Raw genomic sequence first — 27,646 nt, 5'->3', positions numbered from 1 at the left:
AATTATAGGAGGAGTTCCCATTGTCGCTTAGTGGTTAACGTACATGAGTAGGATCCATGAGGATGCAGGTTTGATCCCTGGCCCCACTCAGTGGGTTAAGAATCCTGCATTGCCATAAGCTGTGGTGTAGGTCAGAAGCAGCTCAGATCTGGCATTGCTGTGGCTGTGGTGCAGGCTGGCAGCTGCAGCTCCAATTCCACCCCTAGCCTGGGAACCTCCATATGCCGTGGGTGTGGCCCTAAAAAGACAAAAGACAAAAGAAATCAAAACAAATTACAGGCATTCCCATTGTAGCTCAATGTTAATCAAACAGTATCCATGAGGAGGCGGGTTCGATCCCTGGCTTTGTTCTGCGGTTGGGTTAAGAATGTGGGATTGCTGTGAGCTGTGGTATAGGACAACAGCCACAGCTCTGATTTGACCCCTAGCCTGGGAACTTCCATATGCCATGGGTACAGCCCTAAAAAAAAGACAAAACATTAAATCAAATTAAATTAAAAATAAATAATAATTATCTGATACTCAGCATATTCTAAAGCTGAATGTTTTATAAAGAAGAAAGACTAAGACTGTTTCATATATACTGAGAAAAAGGAGAAATTCAAAGATTTCGAAAGCCAAGTAAAGAGATAAATATAGGAGATGCAGTTTTGACAGTGCACTCTCATATGTGAACAGCTAGATAGAACTAAGGCCTGTGTATTACTTCACTTAGATGTTGCTATCAGAGGGCATGTTGAGAACAACAAGAACCCCACTGTTGCAGAAAATTTACCAATCATTCTCTGCCTTTATCATCATTTTAACAAACCCTTACTGTGCAGCATGTTTCACATATTCCTACTGTGTTTCTTGACCAGATTCTAAACATAGACTGTATCAATTTTTGTATCTTCATCATATAACTTTGGGAATAATGGCAGAGAGGTAGATTATGATTATTTATTCAAAGGAATCACTTAGTCTTCAACTCTGTTGGATCCTGTTTATGGTGATTTTATGTTTCAGAGAACTTGTGGCAGATTGATCTGCTAAAAATAATGATGCATATTGTTTTCTGTCATTTTATCCTATGAACACCCTTCATCCCTATATGAACACTCAACATACATGTGTCCAATCCAATGAAAAATAGAGAATGAATATTCTTTTGTAAGCTAAGTTCTGAATTGAGCAAATCATAAAAGTGATGTTTATTACATACTAGTAAGAATAAGAGATATAATTATAAAAATGGAAATAACTACAAAGCATCGTATTCATTTATAATGTTAGAGCTTCTTGATATAATTTTGGATATATTTGATGGATTTGGTGAATTTAACACCTTGAAGATGGGATATTAACTTTCTGATTCTGCTCATATTAGTCTAGATAATTTGGACTAAACTTCTCACTGAAAATAATTAAAATAACTAGATAAAATATAGCTTAAAATATCTTCTTTAGAGCATCAAGAGTAATAACATGATGAATTTGACTAAGATCTAGGTGAAAATAGAAATCCAGGGAAATGATTCAACTATATGGTCGCTTTTGACCTGGGCTAGTGTTATCATGTGAAACACCAGAGTCCCAGTGGTTTTGATTTTCATTTCCCTGATGATTAGTAATGTTGAACACCTTTTGTGTGCCTGTGGTTCATCTGCATGTCTTCTTTGGAAAAATATCTATTCAGGTCCTCTGCTGATTTTTAAAAAATTATTTTTTTTCCATTATAGCTGGTTTATAGTGTTCTGTCAATTTTCTACTGTACAGCAAAGTGATGCAGTCACGAATACATATATACATCCTTTTTATCACATTATCATCCATCATGCTCCATCATGTGATAGATATAGTTCCCAATTCTGTACAGCAGATCTCATTGCTTATCCATTGCAAAGGCAATAGTTTGCATCTATTAACCCCAAATTCCCAATCCATCCCACTCTCTCCCCCTTGGCAACCACAAGTCTGTGGAAAGGTTCATCTGTGCTGTATATTAGATTCCAGATACAAGTGATATCACATGGTATTTGTCTTTCTCTTTATGGCTTACTTCACTCAGTGTGAGAGTCCCTAGTTCCAACCATGTTCCTGCAAATGGCATTATTTTGTTATTTTCATGGCTGAAGAGTATTCCATCATGTATATATACCACATCTTCTTAATCCATTCACCTGTTGATGGACGTTTAGGTTGTTTCCATGTCTTGACTATTGTGAATAGTGCTGCAATGAACATTCAGGTGCATGTGTCTTTTTCAAAGAAAGTTTTGTCCGGATGTATGCCCAAGAGTGGGATTGCTGGTTCATATGGTAGTTCTATTTTTAGTTTTCTAATGGTACCTCATAGCAGCTTTGACTTGGATTTCTCTAATAATCAATTGGTTTTTTGGCTTTTTTGCTGTTGAATTGTATAAGTTTTTTGCATATTTTAGACATTAAGCCCTTGTAAGTTGTATCATTTGCAATTATTTTCTCCCATCCTATAAGTTGTATTTTTTTTTTATGGTTTCCTTTGCTGTACAAAAGCTTGTCAGTTTGATCATGTCCCATTGGTTTATTTTTGCTTTTATTTTCATTGGTTTGTGAAACTGACCTGAGAAAACTTTGGTAAGGTTGATGTCAGGCAACTTCTACAAAATATACAAAGAGGAACTTATACCCATCCTGCTTAAACTTTTCCAAAAGGTTAAAGATGAAGGGACACTCCCAAAGACATTTTATGAAGCCACAATCACCCTAACACCAAAACCAGACAAAGATACTACCAAAAAAGACAATTATAGGCCAATATCTTTGATGAATATAGACACAGAAATTATCAAAAAATATTAGCTAACCGAATCCAACAACATATAAAAAAGATCGTACACCGCAATCAAGTGGGATTCATCCAGGGTTCACAAGGATGATTCAACATATGGAAATTAATCAATGTCATAGACCACATTAACAGAAGAAAAGTAAAAAAACACATGATCATCTCAATAGATGTAGAAAAAGCATTTGACAAAATCCAACATTCGTTCCTGATAAAAACTCTTACCAAAGTGGGTACAGAGGGAACATACCTTAACATAAAAAAAGCCATTTATGACAATCCCATAGAAAATACTCAATGGAGAAAAGCTGAAGCCTCCCCAGTAAATCTGGAACAAGACAAGGATGCCCACTCTCACCACTTTTATTCCACATAGTACTTGAAGTCCTAGCCACAGCAATCAGGCAAACAAAAGAAATAAATGTTATCTAAATTGGAAATGAAGAGGTAAAATTTTCACTGTATGCAGATGACATGATACTATATATAGAAAACCTTAAGGACTCCACACCAAAACTACTTGAACTGATCAAGGAATCCAGCAAAGTAACAGGATACAAGATTAACATTCAGAAATCAGTCTTATTTCTGTATAATAACAATGAAGTATTAGAAAAGGAATACAAAAATATAAAACCTCTTCCCCATTTTTAAATCAGGTAGTTTAATTTGTTGATGTTGAGTTGTATGGGTTCTTTGTGTATATTTATCGGTCATATCATTTACAAATATTTTCTCCCATTCATTAGGTGGCCTTATTTAATTTTTTTATATCTCATTGCCATTGATTTCTGATTTAACTATGTTATGGTCAGAGAATTCTCTTTAAATGATGTTGATCTCTTTTCAGGTTATTGAGACATCTATGCACTTACCTAGGTCTAATTTGTAAATGCACTACACACATGTGAAAAGAATATATATTCTCCATTTGCATATAGCTTTCTAAACTATGATGTTTATACATGCATATTTATGCAGTACAATTACGTAGGAAATTAAAGATATAGGCACATGTGAATCATGTCAGCATTTCTTTCTCATATTGAGTGTTGTCATGATGATTTTAAAGCTACACATTCTGTTTCACATATTTTTATTCTGTTTTATTTCACTATATAAAGGCTTTAAAAAAAGAAAAGATATCCTACCCATCTCTAATGCTTTTTATCAATATTTAGGATTCATATATAAATGCATTTTGCAAGTCACTGTAAGAGAGGTCTATACCACAGCATGATTAATTACAAGAACGTCTTCATCTTTTATGCTTTCTAAGTAGAAGACAATGCTTTGTTGTATACATTTTTTCCCCAAACCAGTAGAAGGGGATGGAACACTCTTGGTCTATTTGGTCCTAGACAAATTTAAAATAATGAAAAATACACAAAATATATTTTCTCTTTACATGAAATGCAAGAAAGTTGTGGATGTTATTTAATAATACAGCTGTAGATATTTTACTACATTTTCTTCTGATACCTTCATGTTTATTAGATTGTGGACTTCAGATAAAAATCAAATCAAGCATGATTATCCCACAAAATGAAATTGAGTGTTGAGTTCATTTTTCCTGAGATGATAGCCTATGCATTCATATGACATGCTCATAAAAGTTTAGTGTATGGAATACTCGAGATTTATTAGTTTGAACATAGACTATATTACTAAACATAAGTTAAGGATTTTCAAATATTTTCTACAAAAGCAATCTCAATTTACATTTATTACAATGTTCCTCTGGCTTGGTTTTTGAGTTACATACTCATATAATCATTGAAATAGAAAACAGAACAAAATGACATTTGTAATCTCAGAAACTCAAAGTTTGCTTGCAATAAATAGTTATCCTTTCCACACCCCTGAGAAAGGGTCTTTACAAGTTTTAGAAAATGTTTAACATCAAGACTTCAAAAGATTTCCTGCCCATATTGGAGGAAAAGGGATTTTATAGGTTAATAAGCTACATGGTACAAAGGGGGAGAAGAAAATTTACTAGGATGCTGGTCTTTCGCTGGGAAGCTGGCCAGCCTGTATCTTTCATGGTTAGTATATTGAAGTATTTAATACCAAAAGGGACATTATAGCTGATGAAACCTTGGAACCTTTTTCTATGTGAAATAAATCCTAAAATATCATTAAATCTTTGCATTATGTTGTTTCAAGGGCTAAAGCAGTAAATAAAATTACTGATGGAGCTGAGAAATAGTCATCCATTTAGCTCAAAAGTAGAATAAAATTTAAATGCTGATGAACAAATACATAGCTCAAAAAGGTTTAGCTGAATTTTCAATAAGGGTAATTCAGAAATTTTCATTGATTCCTGTTTCACCATGAACAGTAGGAGACAAAACTTTTTAAATCCCCTCATAATTGTGAACTGAATGTTTTTACATGCTACTCATGATTTCTCTCATAATTGAAATGAGCTTGAAAGATAAACTGAGGTGCTGAAAAGAAAGATTTTGAATAGCTCCAATAGAGTTTCCCTCCTACCTTCTTTAGAAACGTAATTCATGGGTTTTTTTGACAAACAAAAATATATTTTAAGGATTCCCGTTGTGGCTCAGTGGGTTAAGAAACTGATTAGTATCCATGAGGATGTGGTCTTGATCCCTGGCCCCACTCAGTGGGTTAAGGATCTGGTGTTGCCATGAGCTGCGGTGTAGCTCGTAGGCATGGCTTGGATCCCATGTTACTGTGGCTGTGGTGTAGCCTGGCAGCGGCAGCTCTGATTTGATCCCTAGCCTGGGAACTTCCCTTTGCTGCAGGGGCAGCCCTAAAAAGAAAAAAAAAAAAAACATATACACTCACATATTTATTTTTAAAAAACTTCTTTTAATTTCTCTACCTGAAATAATAGAGAAATACTTTGGTGTACATCGTTTTAGATCATTCAGTGATAGGTAAATAATTCTATACATAAAACCAAACTGTATCACACTCACATTGTTAATCTTTTCTTTCATTTAAAATGGTTTGAGGGAGTTCCTGTCGTGGCTCAGTGGAAATGAATCTGACTAGCACCTATGAGGACGCGGGTTCAATCCCTGACCTCGCTCAGTGAGTTAAGGATCTGGAGTTGCTGTGAGCTATGGTATAGTTTGCAGTCATGGCTCAGACCTGACATTACTGTGGCTGTGGCATAGGCCAGCAGCTACAGCTCCAGTTCGACCCCTAGCTTGGGAACCTCTATATGCTGCAGGTGTGGCCCTAAAATGCAAAAATAAAATAAAATAATAAATAAATAAAATGCTTTGAACCCCTCTCCATGTTGTTAAACTTTGTTCTGCAATATAATTCTTTGTGGCTGTGTAGTATTTCATTTTAAAAGCTATATTATAATTTACTTAACCAATCTCCATTTTGGTCATTTATTATGTTCTATTTATTTATTAAACACTACTGTGATGTTGTTAAGTTAAATTTCAATATATATTTTTGGTTATTTCATTAGAGTACATCTCTACAAGTGAATTACAATTGCAAAGTCTGCATATTTATAATTTTTAAATATGCATTGCAAAATACTCTTCGCACATAGAAATAGGAGCTCCTTCAATTAGTCTTTACCAGCCATTTGAAAATATCTCTTAAGTACTGTGAAGTTAGAATCCACTGAGTAGCAAGGGGAAGAATAAAGAATCCTCTCCCCTGGGATGAGAACATGTTTTACAACCTAACAGTTCACCCACTAAAAAAAAGTCTTGACTTTGTACAAGGTCAAGATCACTTTTAAGTCTTTGTATCACAGAGTATTGAAGGAACCATATGTTTGTTATTAGGGGAAAGAAGAAATTTTTCCTAACTCTAAGTTAATATTTTTCATGGATTAATAAAAGATTGAGTAAGAGGTACATTTGTTGTAAGGACATTTTTATAACATGTGGAAATAGCTTAGATGCCAAGAACAAATTTAAGAATTGAGAGGAAAAAAAATTATTAGGATTCTAATACGCTAACATTTTTGCAAGGGATCTGGAAGTGGAAATACAGAGTGAAAACACCAAGGAGATGCCAAGTTGATGTGATTAAATTTGAGAAAATATTTCTAGTTCTGAAGAATTGAGCAGAAATGAAAGAGATCAGGTTCTTTTATGATAAAAATGCCATAGATTTAAAAGGAAATAATTGAAGCCATCCCTGTATGATGATGAGTTTTGAACAGGGAATAATAACAAAGAGAAACCTGAAAATTACTCTAGATTCTCTATTTAAATTGCTGTATTGATTTTGTTTTTAACAAATCAGTTTAAAAATATTGGTAATTATTAAGATTTGTGTGTTTGTTTTGATAAGAAAATCCCCAGAATGGGTTAGCATAGGCCATAAATATTGCATTATGTCTAATTGTTATGCTTTGATTTTTTAATGGATATGGAAAAGACCCAGGTAAAATTAAAGAAAATTATCAAAAAAATTTGCATTTGAGGACCATCCATTTTAAAAAATAAAACCAGAGAGGGAATAATTTCTAATTTCATACAGTTTTGTCGGGTATATAAAAGGTGAACTCAGGCTTATCAATTTCTAGACTAGAACTTGGAATACAGGTCTTTGTCATTCAGCACCCACTTAGACCCCAAGTCTGGCTCTTTGAAATTCCTGATAAACTTAAATGAGATGATTATCTCTGTGTTGTTTTTAAGAATTGCTTTAGTAGTTTCCTGGTGGCTCAGAGGGTTAAGGATTTGGCATTGTCACTGCTGTGGCCCGAGTTTGATCCCTTGCCCAGGAAACTTCCACATGCTGTGGGTGTGGCCAAAAAATTTACTTTAAAAGAAAAACACACCTAAAGAACTACTGTTCATGCTCGTCTATAGTAGTTTATGTGAAAAATGGCTCAACTGCATTTATCCAATTTAGAATATCTATACAAATGACTTTCAGTCTGGATTTTGTTCAAGAAACTGTTTTTATTTTTGTCGCCCAAAGCATAAGATACCTGTGACATGTCTCTCTCAATCAGTGGTCAAGTGATTTTCTCTTGCATTATATCTGTTTCTCCTGATCTCAAAGATGACCATCTAACTTTGTGGTGTGGTGTGGTCTCCTCTAAACCATAAAATACTAAAGTGAATTTCATGTAATAACAAATAACCTGTATTTCAGGTGAGGCCACTGCAAACATACCAGGCACCCAGTTATTTTGTTGTGATGCTATTACTCACAAACAGACATAAATTAAATTTTATTTACACAGCTCCTTCACATTTAAGTTTTCTAGATAATGTCCTGTTATCCAAAACATAGCATACATTTTAGTTCAGGGCTAATGGATTATATTTGTATCCCCCGTGTTTAAACCAGGAAGGATTTGATGTCTATTTTTGTTATTGATATTTGTGATGATCAGGTTCTTTTTGGGTGTGTGTGATAGTAAAAAATAAAGATGAAAGAAAGGTGGCTTTCTAAAATGAATTGGAAATGGATTAATCCATTTTTCTGAGCTAGTTAAGAAAGGGAAGGAAACATTTATTAAACATCAACCAGAAACTATTGTAGGATTTTACCTAAGTAATTTTAACCCTTCAGATTAGAGCTTTTAAAATTTAATTGGGAGTTCCTACGGTGGCACAGTGGGTTAGGAATCCAACTGTGGTAGCTTATGCCACTGCAGAGGCACTGGTTTGATTCCCCAGTCCAGTGTAGTGGGTTTTGACCTAGGAAATTCCATATGCCTTGGGTATGTCCATAAAAACAAATAAACATAAATATTTAATGTGCCTATTAATAACCTAGGGGTCTTGTTAAAAATGCAGATTCTGATTCAGTAGATCTGATATGGGACTGAGATTCTGCATGTCTAATAAGTTCCCAGGTGATGCTGATGGTGGTAGTTGGCATATGACACTTTGAGCTATAAGGTTTTACATGGTTCTATGAGGAATGTAATTATGATGATAGTACTGATAATGATAAAGTAGTTAATTAAGCATATACCATCTTATACAAACAGAAGTTCTGTAGCTTGGTAACACACTGAGAACAAATAAAAGTGGCAAATTGGGAAATAGTGAAATAACAGAGTTGGGGGAAAAAATGAAAGTAGGTTAAACCTGAATAATAAACTACACTAATGATCTCTAAAAGTGCTCCTTTCCTACTCAGCTAAATTCTAGCTAGGATGGACCTTGTTTACATTAAGACAATATTTTGAGAGAAGACATTTATCTTTTCTATATATCTATAGCACCTCCTGTCAACAGGATGCTTAAAATCAGCAGTTTTCTTCATGCTTTCAATGGTTAGTCTAGCAGGTACCATATGCAAGTGACCTTTTGATAATTATTTAAAAGGTTTGTCAGGAAAGTTTCAAATTCCTGATTCAGGAAAGTCCTACATATGCTCTAGAAGCACTCAGGCTGAAATGTCAGAAAAGCAAGAACTTTCCTTCTGGTTATGTTGGTTACAACACTGCCCCATTCTTAAAATTTGCCATAGGCAGGGCCTCAGAAGCTCAAATCAATACAACATCCAAAGTCACTAAATACTTCAGCTCCAAAAACAGGGGATTTATAAGCACTGAGCTCTGGAAACCTGTCCTCCCAAAAAGAGCAAGGCTGCCATGCTAAGTCTAATGAGGTGAATTACCGTAACAATTCTAAGGCCACTGCCTTGAAAGTGGTGCAAGAGGGACTTCTGAGGACTTTTATGACAAAGCTCTTGCTTAAATCACTGAGCTGAAAAACTGCCCTGGTCTGCTTAGGGAAAAATTCAAATGTGTTACTACAGAGTAGCTAGTGAGGAATTTACTATCTAGAGGCAATGAGACCATGGGTGTGTTCCTACACTTCGGGGATGATCTGTAAGAAAGAGCATGTTCTCTAATGTTAGGAAAACATCTATATATCTTTTTGAATTATAGTTTTCTCCAGAAATAGGATTGACCTCCTGAGAAGCTGGTTATCAATCCTTGTGCTGGTCGGGCCAGGGGTAGGGGGGACTCTATGATATGCTCTGAAAGTTACCTTTCCTTTGACTCTTTCAGTACAATAAATTAATCTTATAGAAAGACCTGAGAACATGGTACTCCTCTTTATTTTTTCTGCTTTGAAGAGAATATTAACCCTTTTTTTGCTGACTTTAATAACATCATAGAAAATACTCCATTTTTCAAATACTCTGAAAAGGGCAATGAATGGGGCCACAAAAGTATGTCTTGAGTTTAATCTTACAATGACTATTGATAAACTAAGAAAAGTCTGACTTTCAAGGCTAGATGTTCCAATGAATTAAACCCTTGTAAGGATTGGGTTCTGTATTTTCATCTACTTTGTCTTACATTCAGAAATATTTAACCTTGAAAGTTAGTGAATTCCATGCCCTCTGACACAAAGATGTGGTCTGGTCTTTGTCACTGTGATCTCAATACTGTTCTCCATTATTGTTGACCATTCATTTCTGTGATTTGCATAAGTTAAGGATCAGATCAGAATATGTAAGCTGATTTCTACTTATACACATGTGTTGCAAACTTGTTTTTATACCTATTTGTCAATTCAAAGAAACAACTCATGCTTTTGGAAAGTGAAAATGATTTCTATAAAAGAAAAAACCCTCACCAAATACAACTAAATGAACCATCCATAGTTTTAAATTTCTTGTAAGTCTTTTTTTTTTTTTTTTGGTAAAAATTGTGTTCTAGGAATTTGCATTGTGGTGCAGCAGAAACAAAGCCACCTAGTATCCATGAGGATACAAGTTTGATCCCTGGCCCCACTCAGTAAGTTAAGGGTCCAGTGTTGCCGTGAGCTCTGGTGTAGTCACATAGGTGGCTCAGATCCCCTGTTGCTGTGGCTGTGGCATAGGCTGGCAGCTGTAGCTCTGATTCAACCCCTAGTGTGGGAACTTCTTCCGTATGTGGGTGCGGCCATAAAAAAGAAAAAAAAAAAATGTGTTCCACATGAGATGCTTTGTTTTTAATTTAGTCTTGAGCTTTTGCAATTTATAATTTTCTCTGCTAAATCATATCTTCTGTTCTTTTATTACTGGAACCACCGTTGAGTAACTCAAGCAAGAGACTTAGGAACTAGCCTTGACTCCTTAATTTTTATCCCTCACATTCAATTGGTCATAATTCTGTGAATTTTGCATGTTAATTGTCCCTCAGATTTTGCTTTCGTTGCTATTATAGCCTCAGCTGATGATGAAGAAATATAGACCTCTCCCTCCCATTCCTCACCACTGAGGGCTGAAAATGAGGCTAGAAAATCAAAGGAAACATAGCATCTTTTATGTCAAAAAAAAAAACCAAACATCATAAACATTATGCTTGGCCCACATCATGCAGACCATCCAGTTCTTCCTCATCCATTATGTGAAATGATATTGGCTCTTCAAATAGACCCTGCCAGATGCTAAAAGCCATTGTAAGTTTGTCACCCATATTTCCCCAGAGAGAATTACCTCCTGTTCAAAGCTTTGTGTCCTGCTACTCAGTCTAATTTACATAGGTCCAATTCCCAGGAAGCAGTAGTACTTTAATCCAGAGTTCTATACATAGTCCAGTGTATTCAAGTCTGTAATTAAAAAACACAGCCTTATTTATCTTTGACTATGCATGTGATGGCTCAGGCAAGGTGAGCACAAAATAAATAGCCCTTTAAACTTAAGAATTTCAGGTCTGCATTCAATTAAGAGGGGCTATTTTCCAGTGTAGAGTATCATCATGTCTCCCTAGGGTAATATCCATCTATCAACCAACTCGCTTATAGCTGAGAATTCTGATGGTTTGTTTGTTTTACTTAAGAAGCATCCTCACAAAGAGAGTTCTCCTGAATGTAGGCCATTGCTTCTTCAGTGTGTAATTATTCCAATAAATAGTGCATTACTGTGGTAGTTCACATGCACCAGTGAATATGTTCAGCAATTAAGGACTCCAGGTCCCGGAGAGTGAAATCAACATCCAGAACTTTTACAATCTATAGTGATCAAGAAGTAGTCTTCTCTAATATAGTAGTAAATTTTAAACAATAATGCTTATAATTACTTGAGGGGGAAACATGATCATTTTTTATTCAGTTTCTAGAATGAAAATGACTTTATCCTCAAATTCTTAGTCTTACTGACTTAAAAAAATCAGGATTTTTAGGGAGTATAATAATACCTTAAGTTTATGTAGCTCATTTATGTTTTCAGGTTACTCATAATGTGCTCTTCAATTGAGGTCTAAATAATTCTATAGGTTAGATATTGTATTCCAAATTTGACAGATTAAAAAAAAAGATACAAAGATTGAGTTGCCCAAACTATATGTATCTTCTAATTCAAGAAAGGCAATTCTAATTCATTCACAGGGAATTTGTTTGCTTATTTTTTTTTTCAGATTATACATATAAGTGATAATATACAACATTTGTCTTTCTCTGACTTACTTTATTATGCATAATGCCCTCTAGGTCCGTCCACATTGTTGAAATTGGCAGAATTTCACATTTTTTATGGCTGAATAATATTCCATTCTATGTGTGCAAACATATATATTTATATACTATACTTATTATATATGGTATACAACGTACTGTGTGTGTGTATGTACATGTATATATATACACATCTTCATCCACTTATCTGTTGATGGACACTTGGATTACTTGGATAACTTGGATTACTTCCATAAGCTAGCTATTGTAAATAATGCTACTATGAATATTGGAGTACATGTATCTTTTTAGTTAGTATTTTCACTTTTATGAATATACCCAGGAGTGGAATTGCTTCATCGTATAGTGATTCTATTTTTAGTTTTCTGAGGAATCTCCATACCATTTTCCAAAGTGACTTCAATTTATATCCCCACCAATAGTGCACAGTGTTCCCTTTTTGCCACATCCTTGCCAACATTTGTTATTTGTGTTCTTTTTGATGGTAGATATTCTGATAGGTGCAAGGTGATATCTGATTATTGTTTAATTTGTAGGGTTTTGTTTTTTCTGTTTGGTTTTTTTTTTTTTTTTTTTTTTTTTTTTTTTTTTTTTTTGCTTTTTAGGTTTGTAACCCATGGCATGTGGAGGTGCCTAGGCTAGGGGTCTAATTGGAGCTACACCTGCTGGCCTGTGCCACAGCCACAGCAACAACAGATCTGTGCCACATCTGTGACCTACACCATAGCTCATGGCAATGAAGGATCCTTAACCCACTGAGCAAGGCCAGGGATCGAACCTGCAACCTCATGGTTCCTAGTTGGATTTGTTTCTGCTGCGCCACAATGGGAACTCCTGTAGTTGTTCTAATAACTATCAATATTGAACATCTTTTGATGTACCTGTTAGCCATCTCCATATGTCTTCTTTGGAAAAATGTCTATTCAGGTCCTCTGCCCATTTTTTTTTTTATCTTTTTTGTCTTTTTAGGGCTGCACCTGCGGCATGTGGAGGTTCCAAGGCTAGGAGTCCAATCGGAGCTGTAGCCGCCAACCAACACCACAGCCACAGCAATGCATGATCCAAGCCATGTCTGCAACCTACACCCCAGTTCACAGCAATGCTGGCTCCTTAACTCACTGAGAGAGGCCAGGGATAGAACCCGTATCCTCACGGATGCTAGTAGGGTTCGCTAACCACTGAGCCACAACAGGAACTCCTGCCCATTTTTTAATTATGTTGCTTTTTTGATATTGTGTTGTATGAGCTTTTTATACATTTTGGATATTAACCCTTTATCAGTCATATCATTTACAAATATTTTCTTCCATTCAGTATATTGTCTTTTCATTTTGTCAGTGGTTTCCTTTGCTGTACAAACATTTTCAAGTTTGATTAGGTCCCATTTATTTACTTTTGCTTTTATTTCTATTGACTTAGGAAACAGATACAAAAAAAAAAAATTGCTATGATTTATGTCAAAGAGTATTCTCCCTGTGTTCTCTTCTACAAATTTTATGGCTTCAGATTTTACTTTGAGGCTTTAATCCATTTTGAGTATTTTTTGTATATGGTGTGAGAAAATGTTTTACTCTAATTCTTTTAAATATAGCTGTCCAGTTTTCCCAGGATCACTTATTGAAGAGACTATCTTTTCTCTATTATATTTTTGCTCCTTTGTTGTAGATTAAATAATTGACCATAGGTGTGTAAGTTTATTTCTGGGCTCACTAGTCTGTTCCTTTGATTTATCTGTCTGCTGTTGTGCCAGTACCATGTTGTTTCGATTACTGTAAGCTTCATAGTATAGCCTGAAGTCAGGGAGCATGATACCTTCAGGTTTGTCCCCTTTTCTCAAGATTGCTTTGATGATTCAGAGTCTTTTGTGGTTCCATATCAATTTTAGGAATATTTGTTCTTGTTCTTAAAAATGTCATGGGTATTTTGATAGGGATGGCATTAAATCTATAGATTGTTCTGGATCATATGGAAATTTTAGCAATATGAATTCTTCCAACCCAAGGACATGGGTTATCTTTGTATTTCTTTGTATCATCTTCAGTTTCCTTCATCCATGTTTCATAGTTTCCAAGTATGGATCTTTCACCTTCTTGGTTAAGTTTATTCCTAGGTATTTTACTCTTTCTGATGTGATGTTAAATAGGAATTTTTTTTTTTTGGCTTCTCTTTCTGGTAGATCATTATTAGTGCATTCTGAATATTTTTTCTTAATTTTATTTTTATTTTTCCATCTACACGTTGGTAATAAAAGATTTTATATTTATTGTCTCAGGGAAATTTGAATAGATTATAGATCACTCCCTTACTTATCTTGAATGTGTGGTAAAATTGCTACAATACTGAATTTCCATTTTGGATGCCTTCTTTTTTTCTTTTTCTGGCCTCTATCTGCATAATTCAAATCTGAAGAACTAGAAAAAACTGGAAAGTCTTTGAGATCTCAGTTCAATGGGGAAAATGCCATTTTAATATTTACCTTTCCCTAACTCTAATTATTGCTAACATTGACACTGGGTATATACATAGGGAAATCCTGGTGATCAGTCCATTGACAGATGTTCCTCAACTTGGCATGGGCCTTGAAATATCTTTATATAAAAATCTGATCAACACATTTTTTAGTTGAATACAGACCTTATCATTGCCACTATTTTTATCCTGTGATTCTAGTATTTAGTTATAAGAAAACCCATGAAATTTAAAAAAATCACTTTATATACTAGTACCAGAGTTCATTAAAAGGATGCATTTATTCACTCAGGAAAAGGCTTTATTAAATGTGTAGGTCCACCAAGTAGAAGGAACTGTAGACTGGAGCCTCAGTTATATGGGAAGGGGGTTCTACTTGACACTTTCCACAGGCCCTGGAGAAATAACATTGAAACATTATTTTTCTGTAAAATGATGTGTAGATCATACATTTATCAAATGAACTCAATGTTCAGTCTAATGAGCATCCCATTACATAGTGAGATAAATACTCAAGAGGAAAAGGACATTGCTTTATGGGAGTGTACATTCAAGAAACCTGATATTTGATACAGCTTCCCTGAGGAAGTTATGCTTGATGTGAGCTCTATTAGATGAATTAGAGTTATCTAGAAAGAGGTAGAAATTTAGGGGGACTGATAGTAAATGATGCTAGAAACATAAAAAATTTGTCAAATATGTCAGGGCTTTAGGCCAAAGTAAGTACTTTTGGATTTGTCCTCAGATAAAAAGCAAGATGGGAACTTCATGAAATTTGTAATTTGGAAATATCAGTTTGTAGAGAGTGGCTTTGAACAAGGTTAAAATTACCTCAGTTGTCCCATTGGGAGATAATGATAACATAGAGGAGGCTTGTGTCAATGGACATACTGCCAAGAAAACCAAAATGGTAGGTCAAGGACATTAAGGAACTTTCTCTTCAAGGAACCCATTAGAGGGAGAGAGAAAGTCAGACAAAAGCAATTAGAAAGAGAGAGAAAGTTGTCTTGACCATTTTAACGCAATTTATACCCTATACCTTATATACTTATCTTCCTAACACATCTTGAGAGCTCAGGGAAATGCTTTATATGATCTAGATTTTATATATCTGTTAGCCTTTATTAGATATGTGTACATGACCTTTATTCCTTAACGCTCTTAAAGTATTTTCTGAATTTGTCCTATTTTTTGGTACTTTACATAAAAAGTAGATAAATACCAAATATGCTTTGACAACTAAAAAAGTTAAATTTCCTCTTGTTGCATGAACTCATTTCACTTCATAGTTTTAGGTAACACCAAATTGAAATTCCAAATGTGTGCAGAAAATGTCTAATCTCTAGCATTCAGACATTGCAAATATAGGCTTTTTCTTTCTTTTTAAATTTTGCCAGCCTCTTATTATAAAACACATTTTGGCAATTAAAAAATCTAGCATTTGCCTTTATATTTATATGGAATTGGATGATTCATTAAAAGGAACTTTGTAATGTATCTGACATAAAATTCCTTTTTTTTTCCAAAAAAAAAAAAGGGATTTATTTATTTGCAAGATATCAATTCACTTTTAATTCTTCCACTTGAATACAAATGATTTGAAAGATAATAGGTATTTCTTTTATATTTATATGGAATTGGATGATTCATTAAAAGGAACTTTGTAATGTATCTGACATAAAATTCCTTTTTTTTTCCAAAAAAAAAAAGGGATTTATTTATTTGGCAAAGATATCAAATTCACTTTTAATTCCTCCACTTGAATACAAATGATTTGAAAGATAATAGGTATTTCTTTTACTCCAAATTCTAAATGTATTAAATACTTGAGTGGTAGATTATAATGGATCAAAAAGTCTGTTGTTTCTTCATTTTCATCAATATTTTCCATTACTTTAATTTGTAATATACAATATTGGTTTCAGAATTTTTTTCTTTTTTAAAGAAAATTTTCTGTTATTTTACTTTTATATTTCAGGTAAATCATAAAAGTATAGTGTTCCTGTAGATACAGTTGTTTTTTTTTTTAAATTTATGTTTGTTCAACCAAGGGACATTTTTATAATTAACCTATCAATGATTGTTGAACCTATCAAAATTATAAATTTTGTGTGTCTGTGTATTTGTATATATAGTAAATTCCTGAAGTATTCTTTGTATTTTTTCCAAAATTATCTTCATGGAGCCAAACATTCATAAAATGTCAAAGTCTGTGCTAAGTGAGTATTAGTTGTTTTATTTAGTTAACCTAATTTAATTCTTCCAACAACCTTTGTAAAAGTAATTTTTTATAACCACTACAGATAAGGGATTGAGGCTCAAAGAGTAAGAAATTGATCTAAAATCATACAAAATTTTAATAATGGAGATGTATTAAAATGTGGGCTTATACCCCAAATTCCATTTTCATTTGTCTTTATAGATGAATATATAACCTATTTATTGTTATTTTATGCCAACTGATTCATTTGATATTCTTTTTCTTGCTCATTTATTATTTGATTGTACTGTCTTAATAGTGTAGGAGACCAGAAAACAGTATTCTGATTTTCATGTAAAATAATTGCCTTTTAAAGACCTTCTAAGGTGCATTACATTTTCCATAACCTAAGTAATCCTAGGTTGCATTTTCATCTTTTTTTAGCAGTATGGATTAAGATATATAAAACCTTATGTTGGAATATATGTAAAAGAAATGTATAGACTTTCATAGAATGCCATTTATTCCCAGAAATCAGCTTTGCCACCCTCCCTTTTTAACAATTCCTTTTCAGCCCTAGAGTATGTTATCTCAGTTTCTTGTCTATGTGTATCCAAAGGCAAGTTAAAGCCTCATGAAAAAATTCATGTGACTAGACATACTGTGTTTGGATCATCCCTTCATGGAGGAAAGAGTTTACAACATTGTTAGGCCAAAGTTGAATCCAATCTAATCATTTATAAACCTATGAGGCTCCATGACAAGTTATGTCTTTTCAGCACCATCCCTCCCCAACCTCCAAATACTTTTATTATTTAACATAAAGATGTGATTATGGAGATTCTTGATGACAAATATTACATGGCTTACTCTAAAATGCAAGGATAAGTTCCCATAAATGAAGTATAATATGAAATAAAACCAAAAAGAAAAAGTCATCAAAAACAAAGGAAATGCAGAAAAAACAACATAGAAAGTGAGAAACATTTCGTAGGAGAACATGATTTAAGCAAGTATGAAAAGAATGCACACAATTGGAGCCTTGAATTTGATGCCATTGCCGTAGTTGCTATGATTCCAAAATTATGACAGTGTTACCAATTAAAGTGGGTGTCCTATAAATTCCTCTCACATACTACCTTAGATGTATTTGAGGTATCATATATCTAGCTATTTTAATTTTCTCTACATGCCATGACACTGAGGTAATCAGACCTATAGGTACTCACACATAACTCATCGTTTTTAATCCACAAAGTGCTTTTGTTATATTAACTATGATTTTTAAGATTGTTTGTATCAATGCCAATACTGAAATATCTCTGAGGAAAATTAAATTACGTAGATTTATTTCTTTTAAAGTAACAGTTTTCAGGAATCTTTCAGGAGAAGTACATACATCTGATGATAGCATTAAGTCTGTGTTCAAATCTGAAAGAAACGGAAAGGTAACAGCTAACTCAAACACGACCCCCAACCCCTACCCCAGGGCAGACTTGCCTGTAATTTCTGAGAAAATGAGTCCTGTGAGAATTACTTTGACTCTTCTGTGTACATAAAATTGGTTTGGAGCAAGGTGAAACTCTAATTTAAGCCTCTTGCCTTACAATCTAGATTTCTCTTATAACTGCATAAATTATTCAATCTCTCTATTCCTTCATTGTCTGACCAGTAAAATGGGAATACTGGTAGGGCCTTCCTTTTTTTTAGGTCCACACCCATGGCATATGGAAGTTCCCAGGCTAGGGGTTGAATCAAAGCTGCAGCTGCCAGGCACAGCCACAGCAATGTGGGATCCTTAACCCACCAAGTGAGGACAGGGATTGAACCGGCCAGGGATCAAACCTGCTTACTCATGGACATTATGTCAGATTCTTAACTGCTGAGACACAATGGAAACTCCCCATTTTCTTCTTTATGTTCTTATTTTTAATCTTTCTTCCTTCCTTCTTTCTTTCTGATGCATACTGCTTATCGACTCAAATAACAATAACTTATTTTGTAATGTCACTTTTTATAGAGAAACTAAGTGGATGAGAACATCATCCTTTTATGACATAACATGATTCTAAATTTTAAGATACTATTTCATAAGAGAACTGACTGAGAAGGTGATTCACAGGGTCAAGGGCGATTCTGACATGGATATATCTCAACCATAATCTAAAGAAAGATGCCTTTGAAAGCAACATCATTCATTTCAGATTTCAATCACCTTTAGTCTTGCATGAAGAGGATTTAAGAATAGTTTCCACCTGCTGCCTAGCTATGTATCTAAAATGCTAGGAGTATGACATTGGGATGAAGGTTTCTTCTGCCTTAAAGAGGGTTTGCTCATCTTCTCACTTTTGTCTGCTTTTCAATTTAAGCTGAATATCATGAGTCAAGTAGATAAAGTTTTCTCATAGTGTGCAGTGTTGAGTCAAATTAGTTGGATTAGCCGCAGAACTAAAAATGTTCTTATGAAATATAACCTGCCTTATACTCATGATTCTATATCCCCACTGAGGGATCTGCACAAGTACTTTAAAAGTATGCTGAGTGTGAAGACATAATGTCAGCATAACCGCATGTGTGCACAGTTGTTCAATTATAGGAAGGATGAAACATTAGAAACCAGAGCCTCTGCAGTGTACACAAACATACCTTGTAAGTTAGTAGGTTAATAAAATTCTAAAACTAAAGTCCAGGAATACTGCAGTTATTACTTCTAAAGGTAGTGTTTGTTTCCTTAAAATTCAATGTGTTTCTCTTTCATAACAAAAAAAAAAAATAAGAGAATATCAACATACGATTTTTCAAGCAACTTTCTCCCCTCCTTTACCCCCAATAATTTGAAGTCATGTGAGTAAGGCACAGCCTTTAGATCACTGAGGAGGAAATATTCTTATTATTGTTGCCATTATATTTTGGTGAAATCTGAATCCTATATCCCATATTCTGCTATACCAATGAGTCCTGTTTTCCAAAAGTCCTTATTATTCTCAACTCTCCTATAGCATTTGACCTTTCGAAAAGATTTTCTTCCTCATCTTGACTCTTTAATACCTTACCTCTCTACCTCTGTGATGATTCTTTCTCTCATTTTTATCACTTGCACGTTATCTTTTCTTCATACGTGTTGGTACTTTCCAAAATTGTGTTCTCTCCTCCCTCATTCCATTGTCTTTGGTTTTCTTGCAACTTGATTACCATCTCCTCTCTGGTGAACATTCCCCAGGAGGTGGAGTTAGGCTCTACCTTGCTTCCAAGTCATCATTGCTCAGGTTATTGCCTTTTCCTAAATGGATATCACCTTATACAGATTCAGTCCTTAGAAACATCTCTTTTTTTAATGAAGCTGAGTACCTCTCCCATGTGTTTTAGGGCATCTTTCACTTGCCCTTCCAATATCTCTGACATTAGAGCACTTACATGTTGCAGTGGTTCTCAAAATGGGAGTCCCAGACCATTAGTAGCACTATCACCTGGGAACGTGTTAGAAATGCAAACTCTCAGGCCCCCAAAGAACACCAACTGAATCAGAAACTCCAGGGTGTGGTCGAGGAATCTGTTTTAACAAGCCCTCCAAGGTGATTCTGATACAGCCTAAAGTCTGAGAATCACTGGAATGCTGTAATTTCCTGGCTTTTGGCTAACTCCCCTTCTAGATTATGGGCTGTTTTAGAAACTATGGTAGAATCTTTTTCATTGTCCTGTCCTTAGTATGTACTGTAGAATCTGACACATTGCTGCTGCACAGTATTAATTTCTTTCAATGCATGAACAAATAAATGACAAAATGAATGATAACTTTTTTATGAGTCCCAATTTCACATCTCTGCTTGGCTACTAGATGATGAGTATACAAAGCCAAGATTATGGAGAGCCAACCTCTGTAATAGGAAAGCTGACATCTAATAGCATTCATTAACAATGTGCTCCAAAACTGTTGCACACATCTGCTTCTACAACTCTGACTGACTCTTTAACTCTCGGATGGCTCATTTTCTGTCAGTACCATAATCTTTCTCTTCATTACTCATGGAAAGACCTTAGATTTCACCTTTCTTGGAAGAATAAATTCATATATTATGAATATACAATTAAAACATATTCACTGTAGAAAACCTAAAAATAGTAAGTTATACAAAATCAAATAAAAAGCACTGGAAATTCTACCACACTGAGGAAACCAATGTTACTTGTCGCATAGATTATCTAACTTTCAGCTCTAGCATATTTGCTAGAAGTGGCATTCACCATGTTGTGTAATCTGCTGTTACTATAGTTTCATGGATAGAATTCCATGTCCTTGAGCATTGTTTTCCACAGATTAATTATCTACATGATATTTTTGGCAATGATTGATCTATCTTCATCTTCCTTTAAATTACTGAAAGTCCTTTCAAAACTTTTTCATTTACCTCCACGTTTTCAGCAGAAGCTCTTTCTTACTCCTGTTACCCATTGCAATAGCTTCCTTTTCCAAATTAATTTTTCTAAAGTATAGCTCTAAGCAAATCACTCCAAAGTTAAAATGGCTCCCCAGTACCTTTCAAATAAGGCCACAGTTCTGAGCAGTCAAGGGCTTCTTATACATGCAGGCTCTAGGTGAGACTACTCATCATTTTCATGGCATTTCCCCTGTTTTGTCACCTTTCGGGTATTGCCACTTCTCCGTCCCCAAACTGTTTCCCATTCATTATTTTACTCCATTTCAATGTGAGAACCTTGCCAAAATTGCAAACTCCCCATCCCTCACTATCATTCTACTCCTTACCCTCCATCTCTCCTCTGTTTTTTCTCCTTGGTTCTTAGAACCATCATCAAACAGATATTTAACCTGCTAACTGCCTGTCTCCCCTAACTGGAATGTAAGCTCTGTGAAGACACTGAATTTTTTCTCTCTTGATCATTGCTATAGTCCTAAAACCAAGAGCAGTCCTTGGTATATTAAAAAAAAAAGAAAAAGAAAAAAAAGAGAAAGAAAAGAGAAAGAAAAGAAAAGAAACAAAAAAGACCCACTCAGAATATATTTGAAATATTGTATGGTGAATGGATGCATAAAAAAATGAATGGGTAGATAATGAATATCTACTGGTAAAATTCTTCAAGTCCTCATGAAATCAAAGCTGCTATTATAATTTGCATATAGTGGGGCATTTGTTACCTACTTGCACAATGCAAATCCAAATGATCTGTTAAATGTTACTCTTTCCTGAAAATTTTTCTTAGAACTTCTGTTGAAGGTGATCTCTCTGCTCTCTAAAGACTATCCATCCTTATTTGTCATTATGGTATGTATTGCATACCAAACTGAGCTACAGTTACATGTTGCCCTTCCCATGAAGTAATATACAACCTACTTAAAGGTAGATACCAATTATCTTTGTATCTCTTATAGTTCTTACTGCATTGATGCTTAATAAACAGTTCTAAAATTAACTAAATTATTAACCAAAAATAAAATTATTACCGAAAGCAAAGGAGTTATCCATGGGGGCATTTTACGTGTTGTTAACGATGAACATATCTTTTTTTTAAAGGATACCTATGGTAACTATTCCCAAATAAATCACTATGTGAACATTCTATACCTTCACAGATTATTAATGCTGCCCTTGCTTTGGCTGCAAGGCCCAAAAGTCAAGTGGTCAAAAAAACCATGGAAATGTACAAGCGCACATGGGAGAATCATATCCATGTCCTCACTGAAGCTGTTGATGACATTACAAGCATTGATGACTTCCTTGCTGTGTCTGGTATGTGTTTAATCTTTTAATATACACATTTGCTCTTTTTTCTGAACTAGGATAATGTTAAATATAATTAATCTTAGGAAATATTATGAGACTCTTTAGAAACAAGAGCCTTTCTGGAAGCAAAGTGCTGCTACATATGATCGACTCCAGGATAATGAACCTCATGCCTTGTAATCCATACAATTCAGCACACTATTTCTAGAAGAAATTGCTATTCACGGGTGAAGCGTGATCGAAAATAGTAGCTGAAAATCTCAGGCATGTCCTGGATTTTCAAATGAATTGTCATTTTCCCCACTTTAATATACTTATGTCTATTTATTTTGCTGTACTTTTTTTCCAACCAAATTTTTCTCCACTCAGAAAAACAATATACATTTATGGGAAAACTCTGCATTGATTTGAAATATAATATGTACTTCAACTACAATTATGTGTATTTTAATAGTGATGATCTGAAATCAAATAAGTCTAAAAATCTAGCTACATCAATAAGAGACAGGTTTGAGATGACATGTCTAACCCAGATGATTCTTTCATCACATTTTATAAGAGCAGCCCGCAAGACTATAGAATTATTCTCTTAAAGTCATATCCTCAGAACATAACTCGAATTTTGATTATAGTGTTGTGAAAGCAAAGAAGTAAATACTTTTTTTTAATTTTAATTTTTATGGCTACACCCGTGGCATATGGAAGTTCCCACGCCAGGAGTTGAATCCAAGCTGCAGCTGCAACCTTTGCCATAGCTGTGGCAACTCTGGATCCTTTAACCCACTGAGCTGGGTTGGGCACTGAACCCACACCTACACAGTGACCTGAGCTGCTGCAGTTGGATTCTTAACCCACTGTGCCATAATAAGAACTCCAAAACTAAGCACTTTTTAATTCTTTTAACAATTAAGCTTCTCCTTTAAATTATATACTTTTTTTCTGAGAGAGAGATTTCCTTGGAATATAATAAGATTCATTTTTTTAGAAAATACAAATTCCCATGGATATTCAGCATCACTTTATCTTTTTGAAAATTTTCTGATTGTATATTTGTCTACCCTATTGATTTCATTACTTTCATAAATGTATACTTTCTCATCCTGAATAATAGTTTCAGAAACCTAATGTATTTTCAAAACACTCTAATGAAAAGAAAATATGTACTCATTAACTATTTTAAAATTGCTTTATCTCTTTAGAGCTAAAACTTTGAAAATAAAAGAAAATGAACAGGAGAAATATTAATATCCCTTGATACCATTATATATAATTTATTTCCATTGAGTATATTTATATATATGTATATATAAATTTATGTTTTAAAATAATTGTCTCAAATATTGCTTTTTACATGTAATAGTTGGCTGAATTTTCCCGATTATTATATTTTCTTTCAAAAAATCATTCATCTTCTCTTCTTTCATTATCATTTAGATAATTTTTAACTATTATAGGCAATGCTGTGTTAAGCATATTTTTATCTGTTTGCTATCTTCTTAGTATAGACTTTGCAAGGTGAATCCAGTAAATATATTATGTCAGTCTTGTAATTTAGTTGTTAAATGCTAGGTTCTCTTTCTTAGTTGGTTCTTTTGGTTACAAGGCAAAGAAACCTGTTAACACTTGATATAAAGCTAGTTTGTTATAAGCAAGCTGATCACATAGTAGGGGGAATCTCCTCGGCATACAACTACAAGAGGTATAATTGGCCAGACCTTACATGTTTAGAGCTGTGAGGAGCCTGGGATCTAAGCTACAATGTGAGTACTTAGAGCAGGAGCTCATGGTTTTCTTTTTAGTGCTAGATGAACCTGATCTAGCAAACTTCTGAGTCTGTTACTTTCTGTGAAAAACTGGCACTTAAGAATGTTTTGCTTGCATGTAAAAGAAAACTCATATGAAAGTTGCATAGATAACAAAACCTTTTAATTATCTTACGTGACTAGATGTTTAAGATAGTTGATTCTAGACATATGAGCCCTATCACACCAGAAGACTTGGATAGGAAGAGTTCCTATATGTGAGGAGAATTATCTTATCACTAACATTTTAGCATTGCCACTACAGGGTAGTAATAAAAGTGGATTAATATTTAATGTGTTTCATTATTGTTTTTAAATTCTCTACTAACAGTGAACTCCATGATTGTCTATATCTGGAGTGTACTGTTCTTACTTTCTTGCCCTTTGGTTGCCAGGTTGATTGTTGTTTCTTAATGACCTATGTAGACATCTCTGGATTTCTATTGACCTTTCCTCATGGTTGCATCTCAAAGCATTACACAATATCACTTAAGACAGCAAGGCTTTACCTTATCAAGGAGGAAGTCTTTCCCTGATGCCTCCCATCAGATTTTTTTCTCTTGTCATGATCAGAATTTGGTCCTGTACTTATTCCTGGACCAATTGATGGCAAAAGGAATTGGGCTTAGAGTGCTGATAAGTGGTTATCAAGTAACCAGGGCCAGAGAGAATAGTAGTCATAATTTGTAGCACTTGCTGACTTCTCTGATATAAACATCCCAACTCTGGCAGATTTCCAGCTACCACTGAACCCTGAATTGGGACTTGTGAACCAATATAAACTTATCCTTGCAGACCAATGGGCTTAAACCAATTAAAATTCAACCCTTCTGACTAGTCACTTACTATATGAACAAAATCAGAGATTATATCCATAGAAACGAATGGGAAATAGCTGTTGACTAGAGAAAAAAAAATGTGTTTGCCTAAAAACTTTAATGGCATCCACTGCTTTATCAAGTTTCTGTATCATCGTAAACTGACCCTCTGATAAGTTAGAATGAGCTCCAGTGATGTTTCCTTATTACATCGTAACTTTTCAACATCTGTTCCCATAGATAATGGCTTCTCCTCTCAGAATCTTCCCAGTCAAATAGATGAGAAATAATCTGTCTGGCCCTGTACATCTTTTTCATACCAGACCAGAAGTCCAAAGTCCAGCCAATAGATAGATTACTTATTCTCAGATAGCTAACCATGATCACAATCTGGCACCTTTTGTGTGGGACATATTTTCTTATAAATTACATGCATGATCAGCAGTGAACTTCATCTCTGGTACTACTTTACAATATTTTTTTTTTTAGAATATGCTACTTGGATTTGCAGGCTTCTAGTTTCTCTGTTTGCCAGGGTGAATGACTGACAAGTTAGTTCATAGGATAACAGAATTATGGATTGCCTTGAGAGTATTATGCTTTCACATTTCTTAAAAACATTTCATCTTTGTCTTGGGCTTCTTTCAGTAGTTGATAGCGTGATCATTTTTTTTTTTTTTGTATAAGGATAAAAATAGGGGTCTTGAAAAGTTTTTCACTTTGCCCTGAGTCAATTGTGAAAATTTGTGGATTCTCAGAACATCAGTTCTCCATATTGAAATATAAACAAAAATTAAAGCCTAAAATCAGTGAGAAAATATTCTGGGACTTTGTTATTTTCTTGTCATTAGCAAAGGTAGGGATCACATTAGTAAAATGTTTGCCTTTCATAAAGTTTTAGCATGATTAGATCATCTAATATTGACTAGTAGCTCTTGGAATAATGGCATTGTCTAATAACAAATGTCTTATTTATCATATTTCCAAATATATATATATATATATATATATATATATCATTAGTGATTTTAAATATAATCATCAACATTCTCATGATACAGAAGTCAAAATACCAATTTTCAAAAGTCATTTGTTTCCTGCTCTATGTAGACTATTCCAAACATAAGTGCAATCAGTTCTTTCTTGAAAATCATAAGGAATATAGCTACCTCACACATTTATTTTGTATTTGAAACTTTTATGTGTAAAAATAAAATGAACAGTGAACCAAACCTACTTCCCAAAGCAGAGTTTGTTTGGCAAACTGTTCTCTGACATTTTGTTGTCCAAAAGAGGCTCTTTTTAGTTTAATGTTATTTATGTAATACTGTCAGTGTCATCTGGCAAGTAATTAGAAAAAACCTCCAAAATGCATTGGTCCCCAAACTTTTTGTCTTATCACTGACTGAAGGACTTATCCCCATACCACTCACTGTTCTTTTTTGTCCCTATCTGAAAATAAATACAGCAAAACACCTGTCAGAAAGTAGCTGGTCTACAGATCCTTTGACAACAAGGTCTGTCTTATGTATAGATTGAAGATGTGTATATGTGATAAGATTTGAGAACTCTATTTTTCCAGCCTACTGTTGTGGCTGGAATCCCCAGTATTAGTTATCCATGTACATAGAGAAATATTTAAGATCTTTAAAAGACAAATTTGGAAGAGGAAACATATTAACACATGGATCAACTTTTTGAACTAGATCATTAATTGACTCTTAGTGAGCTATAATCCCAAGGAATTGAATTTAGAATTAAACCTTAATAGAGAAGGGAATGACTTGAACCATAAGAGCTACTGAACAATAACTAAGAGTTGATTAAGTTACCTGTGTTTCACTTATTCTTTCATTCATTCATTAAATACTTATTGTATAATTTTAAGTGCTAAACCTCAGGAAAGGTCCTGGAGATTAAACAATGAGTAAAAGTTAGTGGAATAGATAACTTTGAAGAGAGGTGTGATGATGGAGATTATTGGAGAGAGGGAACCACAAGAGGAATGGAGGAAGCCACTGACAATGGTTTGGAATTTCCTAAATGAGAGATTGGCCACTTGCTGAATATAATTAGCACTATTGCTCCTTTACTGTAAAAGGTTTTCTCATTTTAAAGATAACATTATATTGAGTTTCAGTGTATTATAGCATTGGAGGATGCTTGAAGATTTTCCTTATTCCATGGCCTGCATTTCTCTATGATGTGTCTATTTTTCTCTGTGTCCATTGCTATCATTTCAGTTCAAGCCACTATCTCTTACTTGAATTGTCATGCAATCTTTCTAATTGACCCTCCTGCTTCCAAAGTTTTGCTTGAAGTTCCTCAATAGGTATTTGCCTAATGAAAATAAAAGTATTTATTTCCTTTTCTATTTTGTACAAGATTAATTTGGGGGATTTATATCTTAAGCTTTCATTAAATG

General features: G+C 34.2%; 1 protein-coding gene across 9 annotated transcripts in view; it reads left to right on the top strand.

Annotated features, from left to right (window-relative positions):
• The window catches only part of CTNNA3 (catenin alpha 3), a 1,779,313-nt gene that overhangs the window by 1,176,637 nt on the left and 575,030 nt on the right, over positions 1-27,646 (top strand). For all 9 annotated transcript variants that reach the window (XM_021074380.1, XM_021074384.1, XM_021074383.1 and 6 more), the window contains one exon: positions 22,451-22,607. In XM_021074380.1, the coding sequence (XP_020930039.1) occupies positions 22,451-22,607 (157 nt within the window). The remainder of the gene's footprint in view (positions 1-22,450; positions 22,608-27,646) is intronic.

The sequence above is a fragment of the Sus scrofa genome, chromosome 14 (genome assembly GCF_000003025.6).
Source record: "Sus scrofa isolate TJ Tabasco breed Duroc chromosome 14, Sscrofa11.1, whole genome shotgun sequence".
NCBI lineage: Eukaryota > Metazoa > Chordata > Mammalia > Artiodactyla > Suidae > Sus > Sus scrofa.
This window is presented reverse-complemented; position numbering and strand designations above follow the sequence as displayed.